Source organism: Mastigoproctus giganteus, chromosome 8, assembly GCF_048544385.1.
Source record: "Mastigoproctus giganteus isolate SK-2022 chromosome 8, ASM4854438v1, whole genome shotgun sequence".
Taxonomy (NCBI): Eukaryota; Metazoa; Arthropoda; class Arachnida; order Uropygi; family Thelyphonidae; genus Mastigoproctus; species Mastigoproctus giganteus.
In genome coordinates this window covers 49,166,042-49,189,072 of record NC_143582.1, presented here as the reverse complement: position 1 = coordinate 49,189,072, position 23,031 = coordinate 49,166,042, and the positions used below count along the sequence as shown (strand labels likewise).

Sequence of the window (23,031 nt, the reverse complement as noted above, 5' to 3'; positions counted from 1 at the left end):
ACCTCTCTAAAACAGACACCACCGGATCAGAAGTTTTTTGAGTAGTGCAGACAGGCTGCTAAGACATCTCATGTGGTTTGTCAGTTATATGTAGGAATTTTCCAATAGGGATAAGGAGTTGATTATCCCATTGTATAAGGAGATGGTTAGGTCACATCTTGAGTACTGCATGCAGGTGTGGAAGCCTTATTTTAAGAAAGATATGGGTAATGGGTGCAGAGAAGAGCAACCAGATTAGTCAAGAACACAAAAGAATATTCTTATAACACAAAAATTTTGATTTTGAAAATTGTAGTGCTTGGAAACTAGGCACTGCGAGGAGAACTTGCAAGTGCCTATTTTCTGATTGATGTGTTTAAAGCTTTAAGTAGATTGAGTAAGCTTGGTGATGGTATTCTAACTCTTTTTCAGACAACACACAGAAGGGAACACAAACTTAAATTTAAAAAAAGGATGGCTGCGGGATAGACGTGTGAAAATTTTGCTTTCAGCTAAAGAGTAATTTATTGTTGAAACAAACTATCATCTGATGTTGTGAAAGTCGGTAGTTAAAAAATTTAAGGAAGAATTAGATGTTATTAGAGGAAATGGACAGATGAGGTGGGTGGTTTTTTTTTAGGCAGATGCTCTATAATCTTGCTTCCTTACTGGTACTATTTGTTACCAATAATAATAATAATTCACCACATCTTCCTTTTTTACCTTTTGTTGAGCATACATACCTGTTATTGTCATATAATCTTGTAGAAGTTTAATTCTATCTTGGATGAGTCTGTCTGTCTGTCTGTCATTCCAAAATATATAATTAACTATATTGTTCTTTAGTAATTTATCTATTTGGAGCTCTTTGCCAGAATGTGCTGTTTTTTCTCCAGTTTACTCTAGAATATTACTGTATATAGTTTGCCCTTTCTCTTGAACCTTTTAATTTTTCTTTGTTTCCTGTAATTGTAGCTGTGGAAATATTATTTTTTGATAATAATTTAATCTAGCCACATTCATATTATTTCATTCTGTCTTGCCACATTCATAATATATTTCTTTTTCCAGCTCTTTTCATTTGCCAGGTCCAGGTCTAAAATGTCTGAAACAATACTGTATTTATTTGTGAGACTTGAAGCAGTGGAGTTTCCTTCAGATTAGTTAGGGATACTACCTTAATGTCCATGGATGTGCACAAATGAAATGGGATTTCTTCAATTCCTTATGGTTATACCATCAATACTCAGTCATTGTTACCCACACAGCATCATGGAGAGGTCAGGTAGTTGTGTTACCCACACAGCACCAGAGAGAGATGAGGTTGTTGTTGTTGGTTAACTGTGAGAGGCTATCTGAGATAGATACTTTGGTTACCCATTGTAACCCTTTTCTAAGCAAATGTGAAATATAGTTGGGAATGCAATTTAATTGTTAAGTAAAGGTAAAAAATATAGCATTTATGAAAGAATTGGAAATAATCGCTTGGAGAAAAATGGCATTTAGAACAGAATTGGAAATAACCACTAGGAGAAAAATAGCATTTATGATACAATTGGAAATAATTGCTAGGTAGGTTGAGATATGCTTTTCACTTGCTTTTGCCTTCGTAGGTAAAAGCAAATAAAAACCATATGAAAGAAGTAGCTTACAGTATTAATATCTGGAAAGTTAAAAGCAACCAGGGTATGATATTCTGATTTGTTGGTCCACTCTATTTGTCTGTATAGTTGTTCATTATATTTATCACAGTCATTTTGCCTGTAACATAGTTCTACTCATTTAAATATATATAATATATGGAAGGCTTGGTTTTTTTTTTTTTTTTTTTTTTTAGGAGCATTAGCAACTAAGGCCATATTGCTCCGATATAATATATATTGAATTCTGCTACTTGTTGCAATTACCGGCAATGATTACCTGTCTTTTTAAACATTATATGAACTCCTTTGCAGATTTAGTGACAAACTCAGTATGGACCACTAAAGGTTTTAAAAGTGATATGTACTGTATTTTGCCATATTGTAAATAGGAGCCCCAATACTGGAAATTATTGGATGTAAGGGAACTTTGGGTTTGTGGATCTTTGGGAATCCATAAAATCAAATACCAGTTGCAGCCTGTAGCATGTAAACTCCAGTACTGTATTTTTTAATTTGGATTGTACATGCTTCTCCTGAGTAAGGATGTCACCTTCTCCTTTAATCTACTCCATGAAGGATGATGTATTGCTTTGTGTTGTGTTGTGTTATCCCCAAGGTGTTTCAGTGCTTTTGTTTTGTACTCTGATCTATCTGTAACCTCCATAACTTGTCCTTTATCTGCTGGGACAGCTACAATATTCGAGTCATTCTGTATCTCTTTTAACATCTGAATCATTTGTTTAGATAGATTATGTTTTGCTCTTCTAGCTGATCTTAGAAATTCAACAACTTTGAAATGAGCCTCTATTGGTGTTTTTTTCTCCAATAGATCTTTAAGGCTAACTTCTACCCCCATAATTATTTGTATCACCAGAACATGTAGGACAGAAATTGTAAACTTTTGGTCTAAGTTCAGTATATACAACAATGGCAGTTAGCTGTGATAGTTGCTATTATATGTGCTCTTGTTAAAAGTGTTTATAAATATGGTTTTAAAGTGCTTACTTTAAATACTCTTGAGATATACGGATGTATTCTGATAAGGTCTACTAGGTTTGACAATTTCTAATCAAGGAAAGGTAATATTCAAGCTAGATTTGCGATAAGTCTGTTTTGGCAGTTAGAGCTTTCTCTATTCTAACTGTCAGTTCCAGCTGCCTATGCTTTAGCATAGCACTGGTACTTAAAAATTTGAAGAGCTACTTTTTAAAATCTGCAAGTTATGGATAAAGAGGACTTCAAATAGGTGGAAGGGTATATCTGGCTGATTAGTTTCATCTAAGTTTGGAACAAAATATCTTCTTAGTGGAAAAGATATATAATTTTAAAGAATTTTAAATTTAAACAGTAAAGGCCTATACAGCCATTGTTAATGAAAGAAGAAGGCTGGTAGTGCTCCCTATATGGTTATGTGTCCTCTCATTATTTAAAAAAAAAAAAAAAAAAAATTATTTATCAAATAGAGACACACAGGGTTAATCTCATATGTGAAAAAATTTGTGGCACTGAATTGAAAGAAGTTGCAGGTTCTAAGAATCTTGAAAGTGGTGCTAAGGAGTCTGATCTCACTATTGCTACAGAGACCACTAAGTCTGCAAATTTCAAACATAGATTAAGGAAGAATTGGAATTTTTCGCGTAAGCTAGAATTTTAGGATCCAAGTATATATCAAGGTAAATTGTCACTGAGTCAAAGTAAAGAATCTTCTGAGGTCTCTATCTCTGGAGGTGTAGGTGAGATGTTGGAATGGGAGGAGGTTCCTTCGGGTAAAGCTATCATGTTATCAGAATTGGATAGTGAGGAAACTAGGGATGATAAGATCATTGCACTTTTGATGCCACGTAAATCTGAATATTCCATCAAAACACGTTGTCAAAGGCAGTTATGCTATGGTGGGGAAGAAAGTTCAGTTGGATCACTGTGTTCATCGTGCAGTAGGTCTCTGTTTTAAGACGAAATAATAAGAGGAAAGTCAAGATCAATGCATCTAAAAATGATTGGGATAAGGAATTACATAAAGTTAAGAAAAATGTTCAGAGTGATATGGATTTTTCTGAGAAAACTGAAAATTCTTCAGCTAAAATTGAGATGGGGAATGACACTGAAGCAAGTATCTTTTCATTGTGTTCAAAATAAATTGGGAACGAAAACATGAATTTTAATCCTGTTGTCCAAAAACAAGACTTCTTCTGGTGATTTCGGAGGAGATAATACTCATAGCTTTACAGAAGATTTGGAAGATATCCTTTTTGCCAAGGAGAGTGGTATCAATCGGAGTTCAGTCAGAGGGATACTGTCTAGCTGGGATCTTCTTGAAGCCATGGTTTTGGAACTTGGAATACAGAATGAGAAATTTAAGGAATGGATACAATGTATGCATGAATCTGCTCAGAATTATAGGCAAGATACGGATAACCAACAAAATCTGAAACTTTATAGCGATGTAGTTAAGAGTGATGTAACTTCTGCTGCAAAGGACGTTGGCTTGAAAGTGAGTTCCTCAGACGATGAAGTGGCTAGGCCATATGATGATGAGCATGTTTTATTAATTCAAGCTAATGACGACTCTGTACTTAAAAGTAATGAAGATGTCCGAATTGCTGTGGATAAGGAAATGAGAAACTCGTTGAGAGGGGTCAGGATACGGAAGGTAAGAAAAGTATTTGATTGTGGTATTGTTTTAGAGATGCAAACTAAAAAAGACATAGAATAAATATAAAAAAAATGCGGACAACTGACACGGCTTGGATTAGCTTTTGGATTTCCCAAAAGACCTGGAATGAAGTTAATTATGTATGATGTTAGTAAGGAAGTTCAGAAGGATGATCTTCTATGTGACATTTATGAGAAAAATCTTTTGCATTTGGGTTTGATGAAAGAGGATACGGCTGCTGAGGTCACTGTTCGCTTCGTAAGTAGAAACAGGAGTGATTCCGGGAATAATTAGATTTTGGAGGAGGTTTCACAAAGAATTAGAATGTTTCTAATGCAACAACAGGGCTTGTTTCTTGGACTGATGTCATACAGGTTAAACAATTTCTATCTTGTGACAATGTTACAATTGTCAGGGTTTTGGGCATACTATGAAAACATGTAGACGACGAGATTTATATGCAGCCATTGTGCTGGGAAAGGCCATACATATAAAAATTGCAAAGACATTAACAAAGAGGCTGTGTGTTCAAACTGTATTGCTAGAAATCATGTGGGAGACCATTCTGTTCATGACAAAAAGTGTCCAGAATATCAAAGAATACTTAAACTAATTAAATTGCGTATGATGGATTCCTTTCGTAACTATGGCCAATAGTCCGAATTACCGTAACTCAAATCAGTACACTCGCAATATAAGTTCGTTTAAAGGTTCGAAAATAATGTAGCTGAATGCGCAGCATTCTCGATCTGTTGCAGAGGAAATAAAAATTGTATGTCAACGAGAAAACATTGATGTTGCTTGCATCCAAGAAGCTTATTATGTGAATGATAAGATAGTTGGTTACCCCCTTTCCTGTAGGGTAATATATAATCATTGTCCAGAAGTGAGAGCTGCAATAATTGTTTTTAATTCTGATTTAGTATTAACCAAAATTGAATCCTTATATAGCAGTCATGTGGTTAACATTCAGTTAACATTCAGTCTACTATTGTGTTAACATTCAGTCTACTGTTGGTGCATTTGTATTTATTTCAATATATTTTAAATACAACTCTGACATTCGGCCATATTTAGTTTATATGGATAGCGTTCTTGATAAGCTAGGAGATTTGCCCGTATTGTTTGCAATTGATTCTAATGCCACTACTTTGGTTCAGTGGCACTACTGATGATAGAGGGAAGGCTTTAGGTGATATGATAGCAGACCTGAAGCTTATGGTTCACAATCAACCTGGAGAATAGTCCACCTTTTGGACAGTAAATGGTGAATCAAACATAGATGTAACTCTTACAAACTCAATTGGTGCTAGATTTGTCTATGGATGGAAAGTCAAATCTGACTGGGTATTGAGTGATCATCTGTGATATTTTATGAAATCAATACACATAGGGAAAACAATGTTGGCTTGAATCAATTATGATGCTTTTCTGTTAAGCATGCAAACTGGGATAACTTTGAGATAAGTCTTCAGCAGGCCATGGTTGCGATCTCTGAGTTATATAACACGACAAGAGAGAACTCTGTGGGGTTTTTGAAAAAACTTATCTATGATGCGTGTGTAGCAGCTATGAAATGGAAACAGATAAAACATAGACCAGTTAAGTGGTGGACACCTCAGCTTACTCTTTTGAAAAACAGGTTAATAAGGCTAGGAAGCAATTTCAGAAGAGCAAATGTTGGGAAAGTGCCTTGGAAGTTATTCGATTAAAGAAAGACTATCAAAGTCTTCATAATAAGTATATCCATGCTATTGCTGAACAGAAATATGACTGTGGAAAATATTGGTGAAAACAGCAGGAAATAATGACCCTTGGGGATTAGTTCATAAAATTTGTACTGGCAAATTCAGAGCAGTTGCTGATGTTTATATTCTATTGGCAAGGGCACCACTGAGATGTGTAGTTAGGAAGATTCCACGAGTGCAGTCTTAGATCACCTTATAGGTAATGATAACATGGCTGATAACCCATGTGTTAATCTAGAACATCATCATATGCAGGCGTTGAATGAGCCGTATGTAACGACATTGAAGAATTACCCTTTACCCATGATGAACTTCTCACCATTGTTAAGTCCATTAAATAACAAATGTCCAGGTATGGACCTACTGGAGGGAGAAGTAATCAAAAAGTTCTCTTATCTTTATTCGAACGAATTGTTACAAGTTTTTAATAACTGTCTAAGAGATGGTGTATTTCCATCTCCTTGGAAGGATGCACTGCTCAAGGTTATCCTAAAATCTTCAACCAAGCCAACCAGTTCACCTGCTTCATAGACCTATTGCATTGCTTCCTGGTCTTGGTAAAGTTTGAGAAGCTTTTAGCCATCGGATTGCTATCCACCAAAGCAGTAATATTGGCATTTCTTACAAACAATATGGTTTCACTCTTGGTGTAGGTACTGAGGATGCGCTTCACTCTTTAGTTCGCAATGTTTGGGAATCGAATTATAAATATACCTTGGGAATTTTAGTAGACTTTGCAGGTGCCTTTGATTCCATTAGTTGGGACAGTGTACTGATGATGTTGTGCATGGCTAAATGTTCTTTTAATATTTTCTCTATAATTAAGGATTACTTTAGGGATCGCACAGTAACAGTTAAGTCGAATTTTGGATCAATTATGCATCGCGTAATTCGAGGCTGCCTGCAGGGATCTGTCTTTGGTCCTTTAATGTGGAACTTTGTTTTGGAAGATTGGCTCAAGAGAGAATTTGATCTCTCACACACAATAGCTTGTGCAGATGATATGGTAATACTTGTATACGGAAACACCAGAAAGGAGCTTGAAATGAGGTCTGATTGCATATTGAAAGAATTATGCAAATGGTGTAATTTTCATAGGTTGACAATCTCTACATCCAAAACTAAAATCATAATGTTGAAGGGTAAATTGGCTTTTAGTAGACCTCTGCTCTTAAGGTTGAATGGTATTTCCTTACAGCAGATGTTAATGGTTAAATACTTGGGAATATGTATTGCTAGTGGCTTGAACTTTACCCCGCATATTAATTATATATGAGAGAAAGTGAAGAAATTTATTGCAGTGATCTCAAGAATAACGTGGGTGGAATGGTTGATAAAGGGGAAAGCATTCCATTTGATTTATGATTGCATTTTTCTGCAGATTGTTACATATGGTGCATAAATCTGGGTTGGCCATGCAATCAAAGTAAGCAACACCAGAAAGCTCTGTTCTATACATCGAGTTATGTTACTCAAAATGGTTATGGCCTGCAGAATGGTTTCCACAGAAGCTTTGCAAGTGTTAGCTGGCAAAATGCCACTTGATTTGCAGTTAGTGTTTAGAAGCCTATCCTTTTATTTGAGAAGAGGTATAAAATCCGAGTAGCTGGACATTGAAATTAACACTTTAAATGACTTGAGAAATGAAAAGAAGAGGATTTGGGAGCTCATTTTACAAAAATGGCAAAACAGATGGAATTGTTCGGAAAAAGGTAGAATAACATTCAAATTTTTCCCTTATGTTAATGTTGTGAATTATATTAAACCAATCTGGTTAGTACCAAATCTACGTTATACATTCTTACTAACAGGTCACGGATCATTTTCTGCTAAACTGAATAGTCTTGGAATCGTAACAAGATGCAACTGTACGTATGGTGATCTGGAAACATGGGAACATGTTGTGTTTAATTGTTTGGAATATGCTGATTTGCATTTTGATTTACTGAATAATGTTGATAATGTAACTCATCTGGTGGATGGGGTTGAGCCATTACTTATTAAAACAAGGGAAAATTTTATTGCTTTTCAAAATTTTGCAAATTCAGTTTTCTTGAGAAGCAATATACTTTTGCAATTGAAAGAGTTCAGGTTGAATAATGGATGAATTGGTGGACTGTACCCTCTTCTTTACATGGAACAGTATGTTATTTTTTTATATAGAAACAGAGAAAATTCTTTGCAGAGGTGGAAGGATGTTTGGTACTCTGTTTCCTTAATGGGTGCTCCTGCCAATGCAGTTGGCAAGAAGCCTTAGTTGTTTTTCTTGGATTTGATCCTGATATAACACCTTCCAGTTTGGTTTTGCTGGTTAATATGAGTGACTTCTGTTGAGCTCTCTAGCTGCTGGTAGATGGCTGTTCGTTGAACTCTATCTTTTGGAGAATACTGGTGATGATCAATCTCTAGGATGTGATGCTTGTGCTCACTGTGAATGTGTCTCTTCATTGGTTTCTGTTGTAGCCTACTTTTCCAGCTCGTGATGATCAGTCTCTGGGATGTGATGCTTGTGCTCATCTGTGGACAATGTCTCTTCATCGGTTTCTGCTGTAGCCTACTTTCCAGGTTGTTGTGCTGTAGCTGAGGGGATGACCATTGCACAGTACAGTTGATTTGTAACGTGAATGTGAAATTTGTATTGTTAATAATTGTATACTGTACCATACATATTTCTATATATATATATGGCAGATTTGCCAGATTTGTTTTGGCTAGAGGCCACTTTACTCAATAAATGAAAAGAATGTTGTTGGAATCAAGTTTGTTGACTTTAAGCTGAAAACAAATTTTCCAACAAGGTCTTGATTGTTTTCCCATTGAGCTTGTCCTTGCTGTTGTCCTTGCTTTGTTCTTTATATAATCTATGTAATTTCTGTATATGTCATGACCTTTCTGTGACAGAAGTGACTCTGTTAATAACTATGGTTAAAAGTGAACAAAATAATGAGTTGCTTAAATGTCTTCTTAGAAGTTCACTTACCCATCTCTTTTTGTGTTCCAGATTTCTTAGATCTGTGTTGCATCTTCTTATCCAAAATTTCAATATTTGATGTTGCAACCTACTAATAAGTCTCCCTGGCTTGTTGTCCCAGAACAGTTGTTTGATCGGAAAACCTTTGGGGATAACTTGATGGTAAAGGAACCTATAGACAAGTGTGAGGTGCTCTATCACTGGGTTGCACGTATAATGTAGATGGTGATAAGCTCTCAGAGGTTGGGAACTGGACACATGAATAATTTTTGATTGCTCCAACCAGATTTCTGAATATATTTATTTTATTAAAAATATAAAAATAAAATCGAAATAACTTTGATTAAACATACAACAAAATATTATTTTAAAATATACTGAGTTAAAAGTGTAATGAAGTAGTATCATAAAATCTAAAAATACAGGAGCTTTTGGCATCTGTATGTTGCCTTTATCAACTGTAACATTTGCATGGAGGCAGTGAGTGTAAATACCTAAAAGAAAAAGCATGTAGAAGTTTCACCAGAATAAAAGGAAGGAAAGGAAAGAAGTAAATCTTAACTCTCCCAAGGTTAATAAAGTTGTTCGTGAATCACCCAAAAGTGGTGGGGAGATGAAGGGAAGACTGGGGAGAATGGCTATCTATGTCATACAGCACTACAGATTCAAAGATGGAAATATTATTTCCATCCATGAACAGAAATTATGGCATAATTTCTGTTCAAAATGTGTCTAATGCTGCATATGTGGGTGGATTCCAACTAGTGATGGATCTTAATTCCATGCAATATCAGTAATTTGAAGACCATGTCAATGAACATCATCCCTTCTAATGATCTTCTCTTCCCATTGGCTGGAGGGGCATATCCTCTGGCCAAAATGATGTTCAAATTTTTGATAGTGCACAAGTAAAATAATATTATATTGTATGCTTAATTGAAGTTATTTAGATTTTATTTGTATATTTTTAATAACTAATAAATATATTCTGAAATTTGGTCAGAGCAATCAAGAATTATTCATGGAAGGAATAGGAGAAGCCAGAATTTGAATTCTGGACTTCAGATTTTCACACTAGTTTAAATATATTCAAACTGCTACTATGTCCAGACACTACACTGCTATACCAATATCCATTACGTTTCCTTAACCATTTTTTTCTGTTACATGTTACCAAGTGTCCAAGTCAAAATACCTGCTTCAGAACTTATTATGCAGAATGGATGCAGGGACATTGTGTATCAATGTCTGTCTCCATCCAGTCACTGTCATTTCATTTGCTGTTGCGTCCCATATATATAGATTATGTCACTATCAAACATCCAGCCAGTTGGGAGGCCCATCAAGCTCTTAGCTGCCCACCTCAATGCCAGAGCTTGAACTTGCACATCAGGCAACACAATGGCAACCCCAGGCAGAATGTGTAGGTTGCACAGGAGGCTATTATCAGTGACTCTGTTAGAGAGAGAGAGAGAGATAATCTTTATTACCCTTCACGGCCATAAAGCCAGGGGCTTACAGTTTCCCAAACTTCCGGGAAAATTGAACAATTATTTACAAAAGGTAATTTTACAAAGAAAACATTATAATACAAAGGAGAGAACTCCTTACGAGAGTTAAATCTGATTGAGCTGGCTTAACATCGAGATAAGAGCACCAGCTCAATTAGACAGGAACAGATGCAAGGTATACATCAGTCATTGCCGATTAGTCCTACTCGTCATAATTTTTTTCCGGTAAGTCCGGTCAGCAGCGAATTTGTTCAGGTCGGCGTCCAGTGCCTGGGTTTGCTTGAGCATCTGCTGAGGAAGGAACCTGTCCGAGAGATGGAGTCGTGCTGAATGTGAGTGGAGCTCGGGATTGGCCCTAAGGGCAGCAGGGGGGATCCTCCAGCCACAGGTATCCCAGAATGAAGGTGTTGCCATTATGCCTGTTATCATCCTGACTGTTGCTAGGAGGCGTTGGTCGTCGACTAAGGTGGGAAGCCGTGGAATTCCGAGAGAGTTGGCAAGCTGTGTGGTCCGAATCAGAGCTGGAAGGTTGTGCTTTCTGTTGGCCCACTTTAGGAGCCAGAATTCTGTGGCAAAGAGTGGTTTCTTTATTGATGGTGCCGCTGACGCCCAAATTTCAGCAGCATAGAGTAAAGGTGGAAAGATAACTGTTCTTATGTACCTCACGGTTATCTTTTTATCTGTGATATGAAGGAGATGTTGTTTTGCTATCCACCGGAGTCTTGAAGCACGTGTGAGGAGCATATCCATGTGGGCGTTGAATCGAAGTTTTGGGTCGAATACAACGCCCAGATCACGATGGCTGGACACAATTGGGATGAGGGTGTTGCCGACCGAAGGCTGGAGAGAAGAAGGAGTTTGCTTCAATGAATACACCATGAATTCGGACTTAGCAGGATTGATCTTGAGCCCAAACTGGCAGAGGTAAGATGTGACTGTGGTGAGAGTGTTGTTAATTTCCACTTTTACCAGATCTAGGTCTTGACCGGGGGTGATGGGAGTGAGTATCTTGATATCGTCCGCATAGCTCAGTAGACATCGAGAATGTGCAACCAGTGGGAAGATAATGGATGAAAACAGAAGGCCCGAAAGGACCCCTCCTTGTGGGACTCCTGCGGTGAGGGATCTAGTAAGGGTGCGATCTCCTGTATGAAGCTTTATAACTCTGTTATTCAGAAGAGAGGAGAGAAAGCATAATATGTTCCCTGTGATCTGGAAGTGGCATTCCAGGAGAGTGAGAAGTTGGTTTACTTGGACGGCATCAAATGCAGCTTCAATGTCTAAGTAAGTCACAGCTAGTTCCTGCCTATTCTCCAATGCTGACAAGATAGTATTTGTGGTGGCTAGCAGATTGGTGATCGTTGATCTGTTTGGAAGGGAGTAGTGAATTTGGGCTGGATTACTGGGCAAGATCTGCTTAGTGAGGATGGGGAGTAAGGCCTTCTCCAGGAGCTTCAGCAGGCTGGAGGAGTTGGAGATGGGTCGGAAGTGTTTAGGTTTCGATGGCGACTGAACTTTGGCTAAAGGTTTGATGAGATAGTTTTTCCACTGCTGTGGGAAAATTTTGTTCGAGAGTAACTGGTTGAAGATAATTAAAAGTGGCTGAATAATGTACGGACTTAGGCATTTGAGCATGAATTGGGGAACTCCATCATCACCGGTGGTTGACGAGGCAGGTAGAGAATTGATGGCTACGATCAGTTGTTGTTTTGTAATCTGAATGTTGTTCAACACTTCTTGCTGGATGGGCTCTGTTAGTAGAGCTAGATCTGAGTTTGGCATAGGATTACGGTTAAATCTTGTGACGAAATCGAGCCACAATTCAGGATCAAGTTGTAAAGGAAAATGAGGGTTCACTTTTTTGTATGGAATTTTTCCTTTAGCCAGCTCACAGTTAACGTATAATTTGATTGCCTCAGATTTCAGGCGATTAAATTGAGCCCGTGCCCTTGAATAAACGATACGATCATTGACGTTTTGCGACTGTTTCCATGTGCGATGGAGCTGTTGCTTCAGCTGGAAACTCATTTTGAGTTCAGAATTCCACCAAAGTCTTGTATATGGACTGATTGTGATCTTTTTAGAGGCAGCATATTTGGCAACCGTGTTGATCCAGTTTGTGAGAACGTTCACAGCTAGTTCTGGGTCACAAGTCTCTAAGGCCACCCAGGGAATGAGAGAGGCGGCTCTGATGCACTTATCTACATCAAGTAAGTTGGGGCTAGTGATGTCAACCTTTGTTGTTGTCCTTCTGGCTTCTAATTTGGGGGCTGGCAGATATGCGGTCATATGTATCGGGACGTGATCAGAGTCAAATGACGTTTTTGTAATGTAATCAAGGGTGCAGGGGAAAGAGGCTAGAACTAGATCTAAGAGGTTATTCCTCCTGGTTGGAGCTTCATTAATAAGTTGTAGGTCAGCACATCTCAAGTGTGCCAGAAGATCCTTTTTCAGATTAGATAGCTGAGGAGGTAAATTGAAATCACCACAAACTAAGTGAGAAGCTGTGGGATGCAGCTGATTGATTAACCAGTTGGAAACTTCAAGGATGATTTGCTGGGATGGCTTTGGGGGTATATACAGCACACAGACGTCAAACGTCACGAAGTTGTATCCTAACGTAACGAGGATTGCTTCATAGTTAGGAGAGTTACTGGATTTATTATCCAATAGCTTGAAAGCGGATTTCTTGTAGAATATTGCGACGCCTCCACCCTTGCGTGCAATCCGAGATGTGAATACCACCCCATAATCAGCTGGGGCAGCTGCCGCTAGGAATTCTTCATCATCATTCAGCCAGGTTTCGGTGATGGCGAGCAGGTCAAAATGTCCGGAGAGCAGAATTTGCTCCATAGTATCAAGCTTGTTCCTAAGACTACGCACATTCTGATAAAAGATGGTGCAGGCAGGTACTCTGGGTACTTTGATACGGACGGGTGGTCTCTGACATGGCACTACTCGATTCAGCACGGTGTGTCTAGGATTGATGAGCACAGGGATCGGCATATTGGTGTTCTGTGTCTGTGATTCTGGTTGCGGTAACAAGATCTGGGATTGCTATGAATCAGGGTACCATTGGTGGGAGTCCTTTCCATTTCTTCTATATCGCTGCCCGAGATATGGCATAACAAGAGCTCCAGCAGGCCAGATTTCAGGATTGAAGAGTGCTTCAAAATCTGCATCAGCAACATCGATCTTAAAGGAGGCGTAGGTGGGATATTTCGTGGACAGCTTAGTGACTCTACCATTCATTTTGACTGCCGCAAGAAGGTTTTCCACATCATCAGCTGAGGTAGCAGGGGAGAGCCTACTAATGAAGACATTACGCATCCGCTTGTCCATCATTCTAGTGTTCGCAATTTGCATCTTGCTGAAGTGCAAATTGGTTCCAATAACTTTAAGATTGGGGCTCAGTTCCTTAAGAGTTGGATTACGGGTCAGTGCGTGTTCTTTTGTTCTTTGGCTTGCAATCATTGCATACGTTGTAGTGTCTCTATGGGTCTTTACATTAGATACAATTGTAGCCCCTGTATAATGGTTACCCCTCACGTTGTTTGAGGTGGAGCCACAATTGCGATGCACTTCCGCAGCCAGAGCATTATCCGGTCTCGAGCGCGAGGACCCCATATGTGAGTTTTGTGATCGCGAAAAGGTGCAATTTGGCAGGTTTTGCTCCTGATGACTTCTATGGATCTTCTGGGAGGCAGTATTTCCAGAGTATTCGCTGGCATCTGCTGTGATTTCAGGGCACACAACTTCAGACTCACATCTTGTAAGAATGGGGGATGGAGAGGAGTCATGTGATAATAAAGATGGGGTGGTTTGGGTAGGAGCTCTCGGTTTCGCATGAACGTGTCCTTCCGGAGGATGCTGCTCATGATGGTTAGTTTGAACAGCAAGATCACAAACAGAGTGCTTCAGGTCATCAAAGTTTTTCCCCAACACCTCCAATGTTTTGTGCATGCATTCATTTTGTTCTCGTAGTCGCTTGTTTTCAAGCAGTAAGTCTGCGAGGATATTATTAATTGGGGATAGCTTCTTACATAGAGTTGTCTCGATATTTGTGAGGAGCGAGACAAGAAGTGGACTGTGTTCGAGTGATGCTTGATTAACTATTGCTGAGATCTCTGTTGATAGGATGTTATCCTGTTGGGAACTACTTGATTTTTGCATGATGAGATTTTGTTCTGCCAGTAATGAGTCAGGGCTCAATTCCACATGTGAATCTGACGATCTCAGTTTTTCCGTGTCTACTTCAGGTGCGGGTTGGGTCCTGTGCTCAAGTGAATCCGAAATTTGGTTAACGTCGTTGTTAGAAGTTTCACCAGTTGTTCCTAGTGACTGCATATAATTTTCTCCCTTACAGGGGGGACACTGCCATACTTTCCGTCGCTGCTTCCCGAGCCTCTTTAGGTCCAACGCGAGACATTCGCTTCCGTATGTCTTGAGACAGGAAGTACATTCTATAGCTACGTCCGGAACAATGCCACAAATTACGCAGCTTTCATTATTTGGGTGATCTTGCTTTGAAGGCATTTTCAGATTTTAGGCGCAGATAAAAGGATTACGAGTGGGTTGAAAAAGAGTTTACAATTGTGTTTAGTAGTCAAAGTAAAAGTGGTCTGTTGAGAGCGTTTTCCAGGCAAAGCTGACAATTTCCAAAACTTCGTTGCCAGGCAAATAGCAGACAAATAACCAAACGCTTGATTGCCAAGTTCCTTCCAGCTTGTTGCCGAAGGCAGTCTCATAAGTAGAGCGGGAGCGTAAATAGGTCGGAGTTGTAAACGTCCTGCAATACGGGGGGTCGACTGGCGAATAACTCCCAACACAATGCAACTGCTTGACCTTGTGATACAGTAGTGGGCAAGAGTTAGTGAGCAGTGAAGGCTAGTAACCAAGGAGTTAACATCCGGGCATTGAGACATGCAAAGGCGGCAAATGTGAATACAGTACAGGCAAGAAAAAATCAAGTAAAAAACAATAATTACCTAAAGATTCATGGTATTCATCTTCACCAAGGATGCAGGATAACTTAGGAAGTCACTATACGAACATATTACTCAGACTCGCTAAAAAAAATACATTAAACACTGAAAACTTGAGGAGCTCAAGATTAGGCAGCCGTCACACCGACGCGCACGCGCATAGGGAACAGAAAATATATTATGCAAGAAGGGGATAGGTTGAATAGGATCAGAATATGTCTGCCAGGGACAAAAGTTGATGTAAAACAGATATCTTTAAGGCATCGTTTCCCAAGCTTTTTTAGTCACGGAACACTTTTCATCTCACAATGTATTTATGGAACACTTACGAAACACAAGTTTAGCAGAGCCAAAGAACTGTTTGCTAATATTTTATTACATATGTTGCACTGTGCATCAGGAGCATCTTTATTTCCAACACACACACACATGTATAGCCGAAATTCAAATAACTGTCATCATACTTTCGTTTTGGTTTTTTATTAATTGGTTCCTGTTTTTTCACTTCGTAGTTTTGGGGAACAACAGGCTGCGATTGTTCATCCTCACTTTGAAGTGTGACAATATTGTGTTCGTTTTCATCGACCACAGTTGCAATATTAGAAGTACTTGCTTCTCATTTTAAAGTTCCTTTTTTCAACCACAAATCCATGGTCATTTATTTTAATAATAATATTCGAAATACTGATAATTATCAAAAAAAATTTATACAAGGAAGTTAGTTTAGCTATGATATCGGTTCGCTTCCCCCTCTCCTTCAACTCGCATACTCCAGGCTAAATCGCCATACGAATGGTATATTAGATCACTACATTGCTACTTTTTCATAGATGTCATTACCTCTATGCATACTTCTTTATGCAAAAGCCTGCCAAAATAAAGTGTTCTGCAGTCTATCTGATTATTAGTCTATGCCAGTATATTAATAACAGAAAAAAAAAAAGTTAAAAATTAGAATGATACAAAAGTGGGGTACACTACAAATATGCAAAATTTATTTATTTTATTTTATTTTTCTAACAATTAGATAAATTGTAGAATTCTTAAAGTACCGATTTAAATCGACTCAAATTAATAGCATAGCTTAATTTGCGGTACTCACCTTTTTATATAATCTGCAATTGACGTGTTGAGATAGGATAAAATGGTAGTTGAGTTTAAAAATTGGAATTAATATGGATACGTTTAAATTTTGGAAATGGAGTTTAAAATATGCTCAGAGAAATAGAAGTGCACATCTTCATCCTTGGTTGTCATGAATTAAAAGTTGAAATGATAAAGCTAGGAAAGTTAAACTGAGGAGGCCAAGAGCCGTAACGAATTGGCTTTCGTCGTTAACGCCTTCAGTTGGCGATAGTGGGAGGGAGTGAATGCATGTACTTAAAAGACTATGTTCCCGTGATGCTCTTTGATACATGTGGTAATCTCAGGTGCATGAGATTCCAAGCCGGTGAGAGGTTATATAGGGTAGTTTGGCATTTAATACGTTAAATTTAGAATGATGACGAAACCACTCTATGATAACGGCTTCGTACTGAAAAATTTTAAAACTAGATTTTAATTTAATGATAATACATTAAATTTAGAATGATGATGAAATCACTCTTTTTATCCTATCTCAACACATCAATTGCAGATTATATAAAAAGGTGAGTACCGCAAATTAAGCTATGCTATTAATTTGAGTTTATTTTTCTAATTATTAATTACGATTTTTCATGGAACACAGTTTGGGAAACACTATTTTAAGGGCACAAAAAGTAATATTATTGTACATGTTGGCACTACTGACATTAAGACTAGGAAATCTGAGGATTTAGTTAACAAATACAGGGCAATGTTGGGAAAAATTTGTGAGTTAAGATTAAATTTGAAAATGTCTGTGATAATGCACTGATTCTATTGGAACTGATCGAACAAGACACATGATGCAACTCTTCTCAATCAGATCAGCCCTGGAGAGATGGTGCAAGGTTCATGGGATGGAATTTTTCTCAGTGTGGTCTGTGCTTGTTAACAGGAGAGAGTGCTTCTACAGGGATGGGATACATATAAATAAAATGGATGCAAGAATATTTGCTGATAGTATCAAGACAGTGTTAGATGGTTCAGAAAACTAATAGCTTTATCTATCAGTTTTCTGACCAACTGACTCTAGAGATGCAGTCAGAGTTGAAAGCAATTTTTGCACCGATTATTTTGGAAAAAGCACAGCCTGGAAAGTAAGGTGCAGGAGATTTTAGCACTGCTTTGGGTCATCATGGAACGAGTAATACATGGGCTGTGTTAGGGTAACTAAGAAAAAGAACAGGTGCATGTACACCAACCAATGCTATGAGTATAGTAAATAAATTTGATGAATTTGAAGTACTGATGAAGTCATCAGATATAGACACTGTAGGGATATCGGAGACATGATGGCATTCAGACAAGGGATGCAGAATTTGAATATGGGGAGTACAATGCATACAAGATACACTGTAGGGATATCGGAGACATGGTGGCATTCAGACATAAGGGATGCAGAATTTGAATATGGGGAGTACAATGCATACAAGATATCTTTGTTTCATGGCAGTCTCCAGGGTTTTCTCCATTACCACTGTAGCATCTGTATGAGGCATGTGCCAATGCTGGAAGTGTGGATGTGTGGAGTGGTGTGTTTGTTCTGTTGAATGTTGTAGTACAGCATACAGTGGGGGGATATTCATGTGTTGTTGTGGTGGACCCCAGGGTTTCCCCCATTAGTTGCTATTTTACTTTTTGTGTTGAAGCTTACGCCAAAACTGGACATTTGTACAGTGTATTGTAAATGTTATGATGTGTTCTGTTGTTATGTTCTCGGCCGGAGTGCAGTGCATACAGAAAGAACAGAAGGAAAGGTGGGGTTATGCTTTTAGTTAAGAAGCATGTTAAGTATAAGTCATTGCATCCAGTCGATATGGGTGGCCAATGCAATGTTGAATCAGTTTGGTGTAACATGAGCACTGGAAAATAAATGTGATACTAGGAGTGTGTTATAGGCTTATTGACTGATCAGTGTACTAAACAACTATACAGAGAAGTAGTGGATCAGTAGATCACAATGTCTTACAATGGAGGATTTTAACTTTTCAGATGAAATTGGAAATTTCAGATGAATTTGAGTAACCAAACGTCAATTTCAAATCAACATTTCAGATGTTGATTTGAAATTGGCGTTTGGTTACTCACACACTAAAAAGATTGTTGTGGATTTATCGGATGACTGTTTTCTACAGCAACGTGTTTGAGAGGCAACAAGAGGAAGCAGTACCCTTGATTTGATTATCGGCAGCAATTCTTCATTCATTAAGAATCTGCAGGTAAAAGACCAACTGGGTAGCAGTGATCACAATGTATTGATGTGGGATTTACTTAAATATGTAACTACCACCAAGAGTAAAGGGAAAAGTTTTTGCTTTTGCAGTGGTCTCAGACAGTTTTTAAATTCTATACAGTGGGACCAACAAATGTTGGCAACAACAAATTTTAAATGGGAAGCATCCAGGAAAATAATCACAGAAGCTACTATGCTTTTCATACCAACTAAGAAGTACTGTTTAAGGTGTAGAGAGCAATTGCCAAAGTTAAACATAAAAAAGGCACCTGGGGTGGGTGGGATTTATCCTGTTATATTTAGGGTATCCTGTTATATTAAGCAAACGAAGTAAGCAAACCCTTAACCATGATTATGAGAGCATCTTTAGATTCAGGGGAGGCCTCTGTGGATTGGACATGTGTGAATTTATCCCTAGTTCACAAAGGAGGATCAAAGGGTGACATGAGTAATACAGACCTGTTAGCTTGACTTCTGTTCCAGAAAAAAATAATGGAATCACTGGTTAAAGAAGTAATGCAGGACCATCTAGGCAGGAGTGCAGTTATATTTCAGTCGCAGCATGAATTTGTCTAGGGGAGATCTTGTCTGACCAATTTAATTAGATACTGTGATGCAGTGACAAAGGAACTGGATGCAAAAAATAATTTTAATATCCTGAATTTTAATATCCAAAAGCTTTCCTGAAATCCAAATGTGGATTTCAGGAAAGCTTTTGATACTGTTGCACATAAAAGCGGCTATACAAATTGGAGCAGTGTGGCATTAAGGGAAAGTTATTGTTATGGATAGAGGAATGGTTGAATTGGAGAGGACAGAGAGTGGTTATCAATGGACACTGCTCTTCATGAATTATGTTATTAGTGGTGTCCCACAGGGTTCAATGCTTGGCTCATTGTTGTTTTCTGTATTTGTTAATGATATTGGTGAGTGTTTATCAGGCATAATGTCTAAGTTGGTAGATGATACAAAGAGTGGCAGGATGGTTAATAACTGTAATGAAGGTATGCTGCTTCAATAAGATCTAGGAAAATTATGTAGATTGGCTGAGAAATGGCAATTGAAGTTTAAATTGACAAATGCAAATTACTACATATGGGTAGCAGTTATTCCCGAGTGACATATCAACTGTGTGATACTACACAGTTGATAGTACAGTACCACGCAGGGAAGTAGAAAATGAAAAGGATCTAGGAGTAATTGTGCAGTCCGATATGAAGTTCTCTGAGACAAGCTGCCAGGGGTTTTGTTAATGATATACAGGAATACCCCCCACGTCCTTCTAAAATAGGTATGTAAATTCTCTATAATAAGTACTTGTAGGAGCTTTTTTGTTGTTCTTGTTGCTTGTGATAACTCTTGCCGGCATAGTCTTTAATCTGATGTTTATTTATACATTAAAGGCTAATAAAGCTGATTTTATTATTAGTAAATATTTTTTCGAAATAAATCAAATAATTAATTATATATATTAAAGATCAAGTGTATATAAGTTTTCCTATAAGTGTATAAGATTTGTTTATATCCAGAACTTTTACAGGACATTTTAATTAACTGTCGGTGTGCAGTAACTTCATTAGCAGTTAATCCTTTAACTCCTTACCAACTTGGAGTAGGTTGTGCTGATGCATCCGTCCGAATTTTTGATCGTAGAATGCTAGGTACTCGAGCCACAGGTAAGTGAAATTATGATACAAAAGTGTAGCATATTTAAGTATGATGATAATATTTTTAATGTTATCATTAATATAGGCTAAAAATATTTTATTAACATTAACCCTTTCTATATACTTAATGCATAAAAGTGGTTAATTTAAAACAAATTTATTTTATAACATAATATACATTAAAACCTTCACTGTAGCCTCCTTCACACCTTTTGACTGCTTCCCAGCATTCAGGTTATTTTGAATAGCATTTAACATGTTTGCTGCCACCTATATTTTGAGAGTGTAGCCGATGTACTCTAATTTTTGGGATATTCAGAAATATCAACATTCCAAAAAATTTGTAAATAACAGTTGAAAAGTTAATGCTTGGTATTCATTGCTAAAAGTGAACATTTAATTCTATGCTGAGTTGTAAATCAGAACAAATTGTAAAATTTTATAAAATGTTTATTCATGTACATAAACTGACATCAACACAAGCAAAGAGCAAATAAAACTGTAGGCCAAGTCTGTAAACAAAAACCAAGCATTGCTAAAAAGAGTTCAATCAATATGCCCCAATATTTGAGTAGTTGTTAATTTTATGTGCCTTTACTTTTACAGCACTCATTTATTGACTACTTCAAAATGACTACCCATATGCATTATGGCACCAACTTGGGTGCCTTTTGAACTCATATGCATAATGGCACTTCACTTCTAGTTCTTGTTGATACTTGTATGTATAAAGGCAGCAAATGTGTTAACTGTGTTCTGAAGTTAAGCTGTCTGTTGTTTTGGGTCACAACTGCATCAGTGCTTAAGACAGAAATCTTTGTTTGCACAATGGAATTCCTTGAGATTGGAGAATTGATTTTAATCACAATTACTTATATATCAAGACTATAAGGTTTCAGCAGCATGGCAGCCACAGTGTTTAACATTGCTTCTGACGAAGAATTGTTGCATAGTATTTTCAGTTGCTGACCTTACAAATAGCACAGTGATCACTGCCATTAATGCCCTCATATTAGACTTAGAAAGCAAAAAAGTAGAGGAGAGTAATAGTAGGAGAGGAAGAAGAAAAGAAATGGTGTAGAAGAATGAAAGGGACAGTAACTTCTTCAACTCACACCACTCATAAACTTGTTGAATAGGCAATGCTTCCCCAATAGGGAAGACTGTTGTTACCTATTCTTGGAACCACTGGGCAGCATCAGGCTCCACTGGTGACCGTTTCAGAGCTTATTAGCCCCTCTTTGGTGGGAGGGTAGGTACCTATTTCAAGGCTTTTTGGCCTATCTTCAGTGGGTAGGCAGGTGCTCTGGTGTTGCAAACATGACAACTCAGTTATGAATTATAATTCCACAATATGAGAGATGCCTGATGGTGTACAATAATTTAGATTAAAAGCTTTCTTGGGCAAAGACCTCAAGCTACATGGGAGATATAATAAAAACAATGCCATTTACCTGCTTTGTATTAATAGAATGCCACTGGACTAATACAATGCCACTGCCTTATAAAATGGACTAATCACATCCTTGTCCCTGTTGGAAAATTCCTTATATCACTGACAAAACCACAAGCTGTCCTAGCAGCCCATCTACACTGCTCGTAGGACTTCACACCTGGCTACACAATTGCCCCCCTTCAATCTTTTTCATTCTCCACTATCCTAGTATGGTACCACACAGTTGGTATGTTATTCTGGGATTACTGCTACTCATATGCAGTAATAACTTCTCAGCACACCTATCTAATTTTTCTGGATCTTAGAATACTCCATTTTTGTCATTAACCACTCTCCCAATTGGTCACCTTGCCATGCCTTTATCAATATCATTAATAAATATTGAAACAGTGTTCCAATAACAGCGGTGTCCATTGATAACCACTCTTTGTCTTCTCCCACTTAACCATCCCTTTATCTATAGCAGTAACATGCCCCTAATGCCATACTGCTCCAATTTGTACAGCAGAGTTTTATGTGAAACAGTGTAAAAAGCTTCAATGAAATCTAAGTATATGATGTCAAAATTCTTTTTTTACATAATGTTCCTTTGTTACTTAATCACAGTATCCAATCAGATTGGTCAGACAAGATCACCCCTTAACAAATTTGTGCTGTGACTGCATATAACTGCATTCCTGGTCCTGCATTACTTCTTTAACCAGTGAAACCATTATTTTCCCTGGAAAAGAACTTATGCTTACAGGTCTGTAATTACTAATTTTACCAACTGATCCCCCATTGTGAACTGGGGATACTTTCACACATCTCCAATCAACAGGATCCTATCCTGAATCCAACGATACTCTCATAATGGTTACTTATCCCTTTTGCTGCATTCCTTAATATAATTGGATAGATCCATCCATCCCTGGTGCCTTTTTAAAACCCTAATCAGACAACAATGGCCAACAGATATGACCTCCTCCCTTGACTTTCAAATTTATTTTTGGTGCTGATAGCAAATGATGCTGTTGTGTATGTTAAGTTAGAAGCAAAAATAGATATGGTAGCATATACA

General features: G+C 37.8%; 1 protein-coding gene across 2 annotated transcripts in view; it reads left to right on the top strand.

Annotated features, from left to right (window-relative positions):
• LOC150081523 (DDB1- and CUL4-associated factor 6-like) overlaps positions 1-23,031 on the top strand; it is a 328,354-nt gene that overhangs the window by 69,116 nt on the left and 236,207 nt on the right. For both annotated transcript variants that reach the window (XM_090380016.1, XM_090380015.1), the window contains exon 6: positions 20,389-20,524. In XM_090380016.1, coding sequence (XP_090236142.1) covers positions 20,389-20,524 — 136 coding nt within the window. The remainder of the gene's footprint in view (positions 1-20,388; positions 20,525-23,031) is intronic.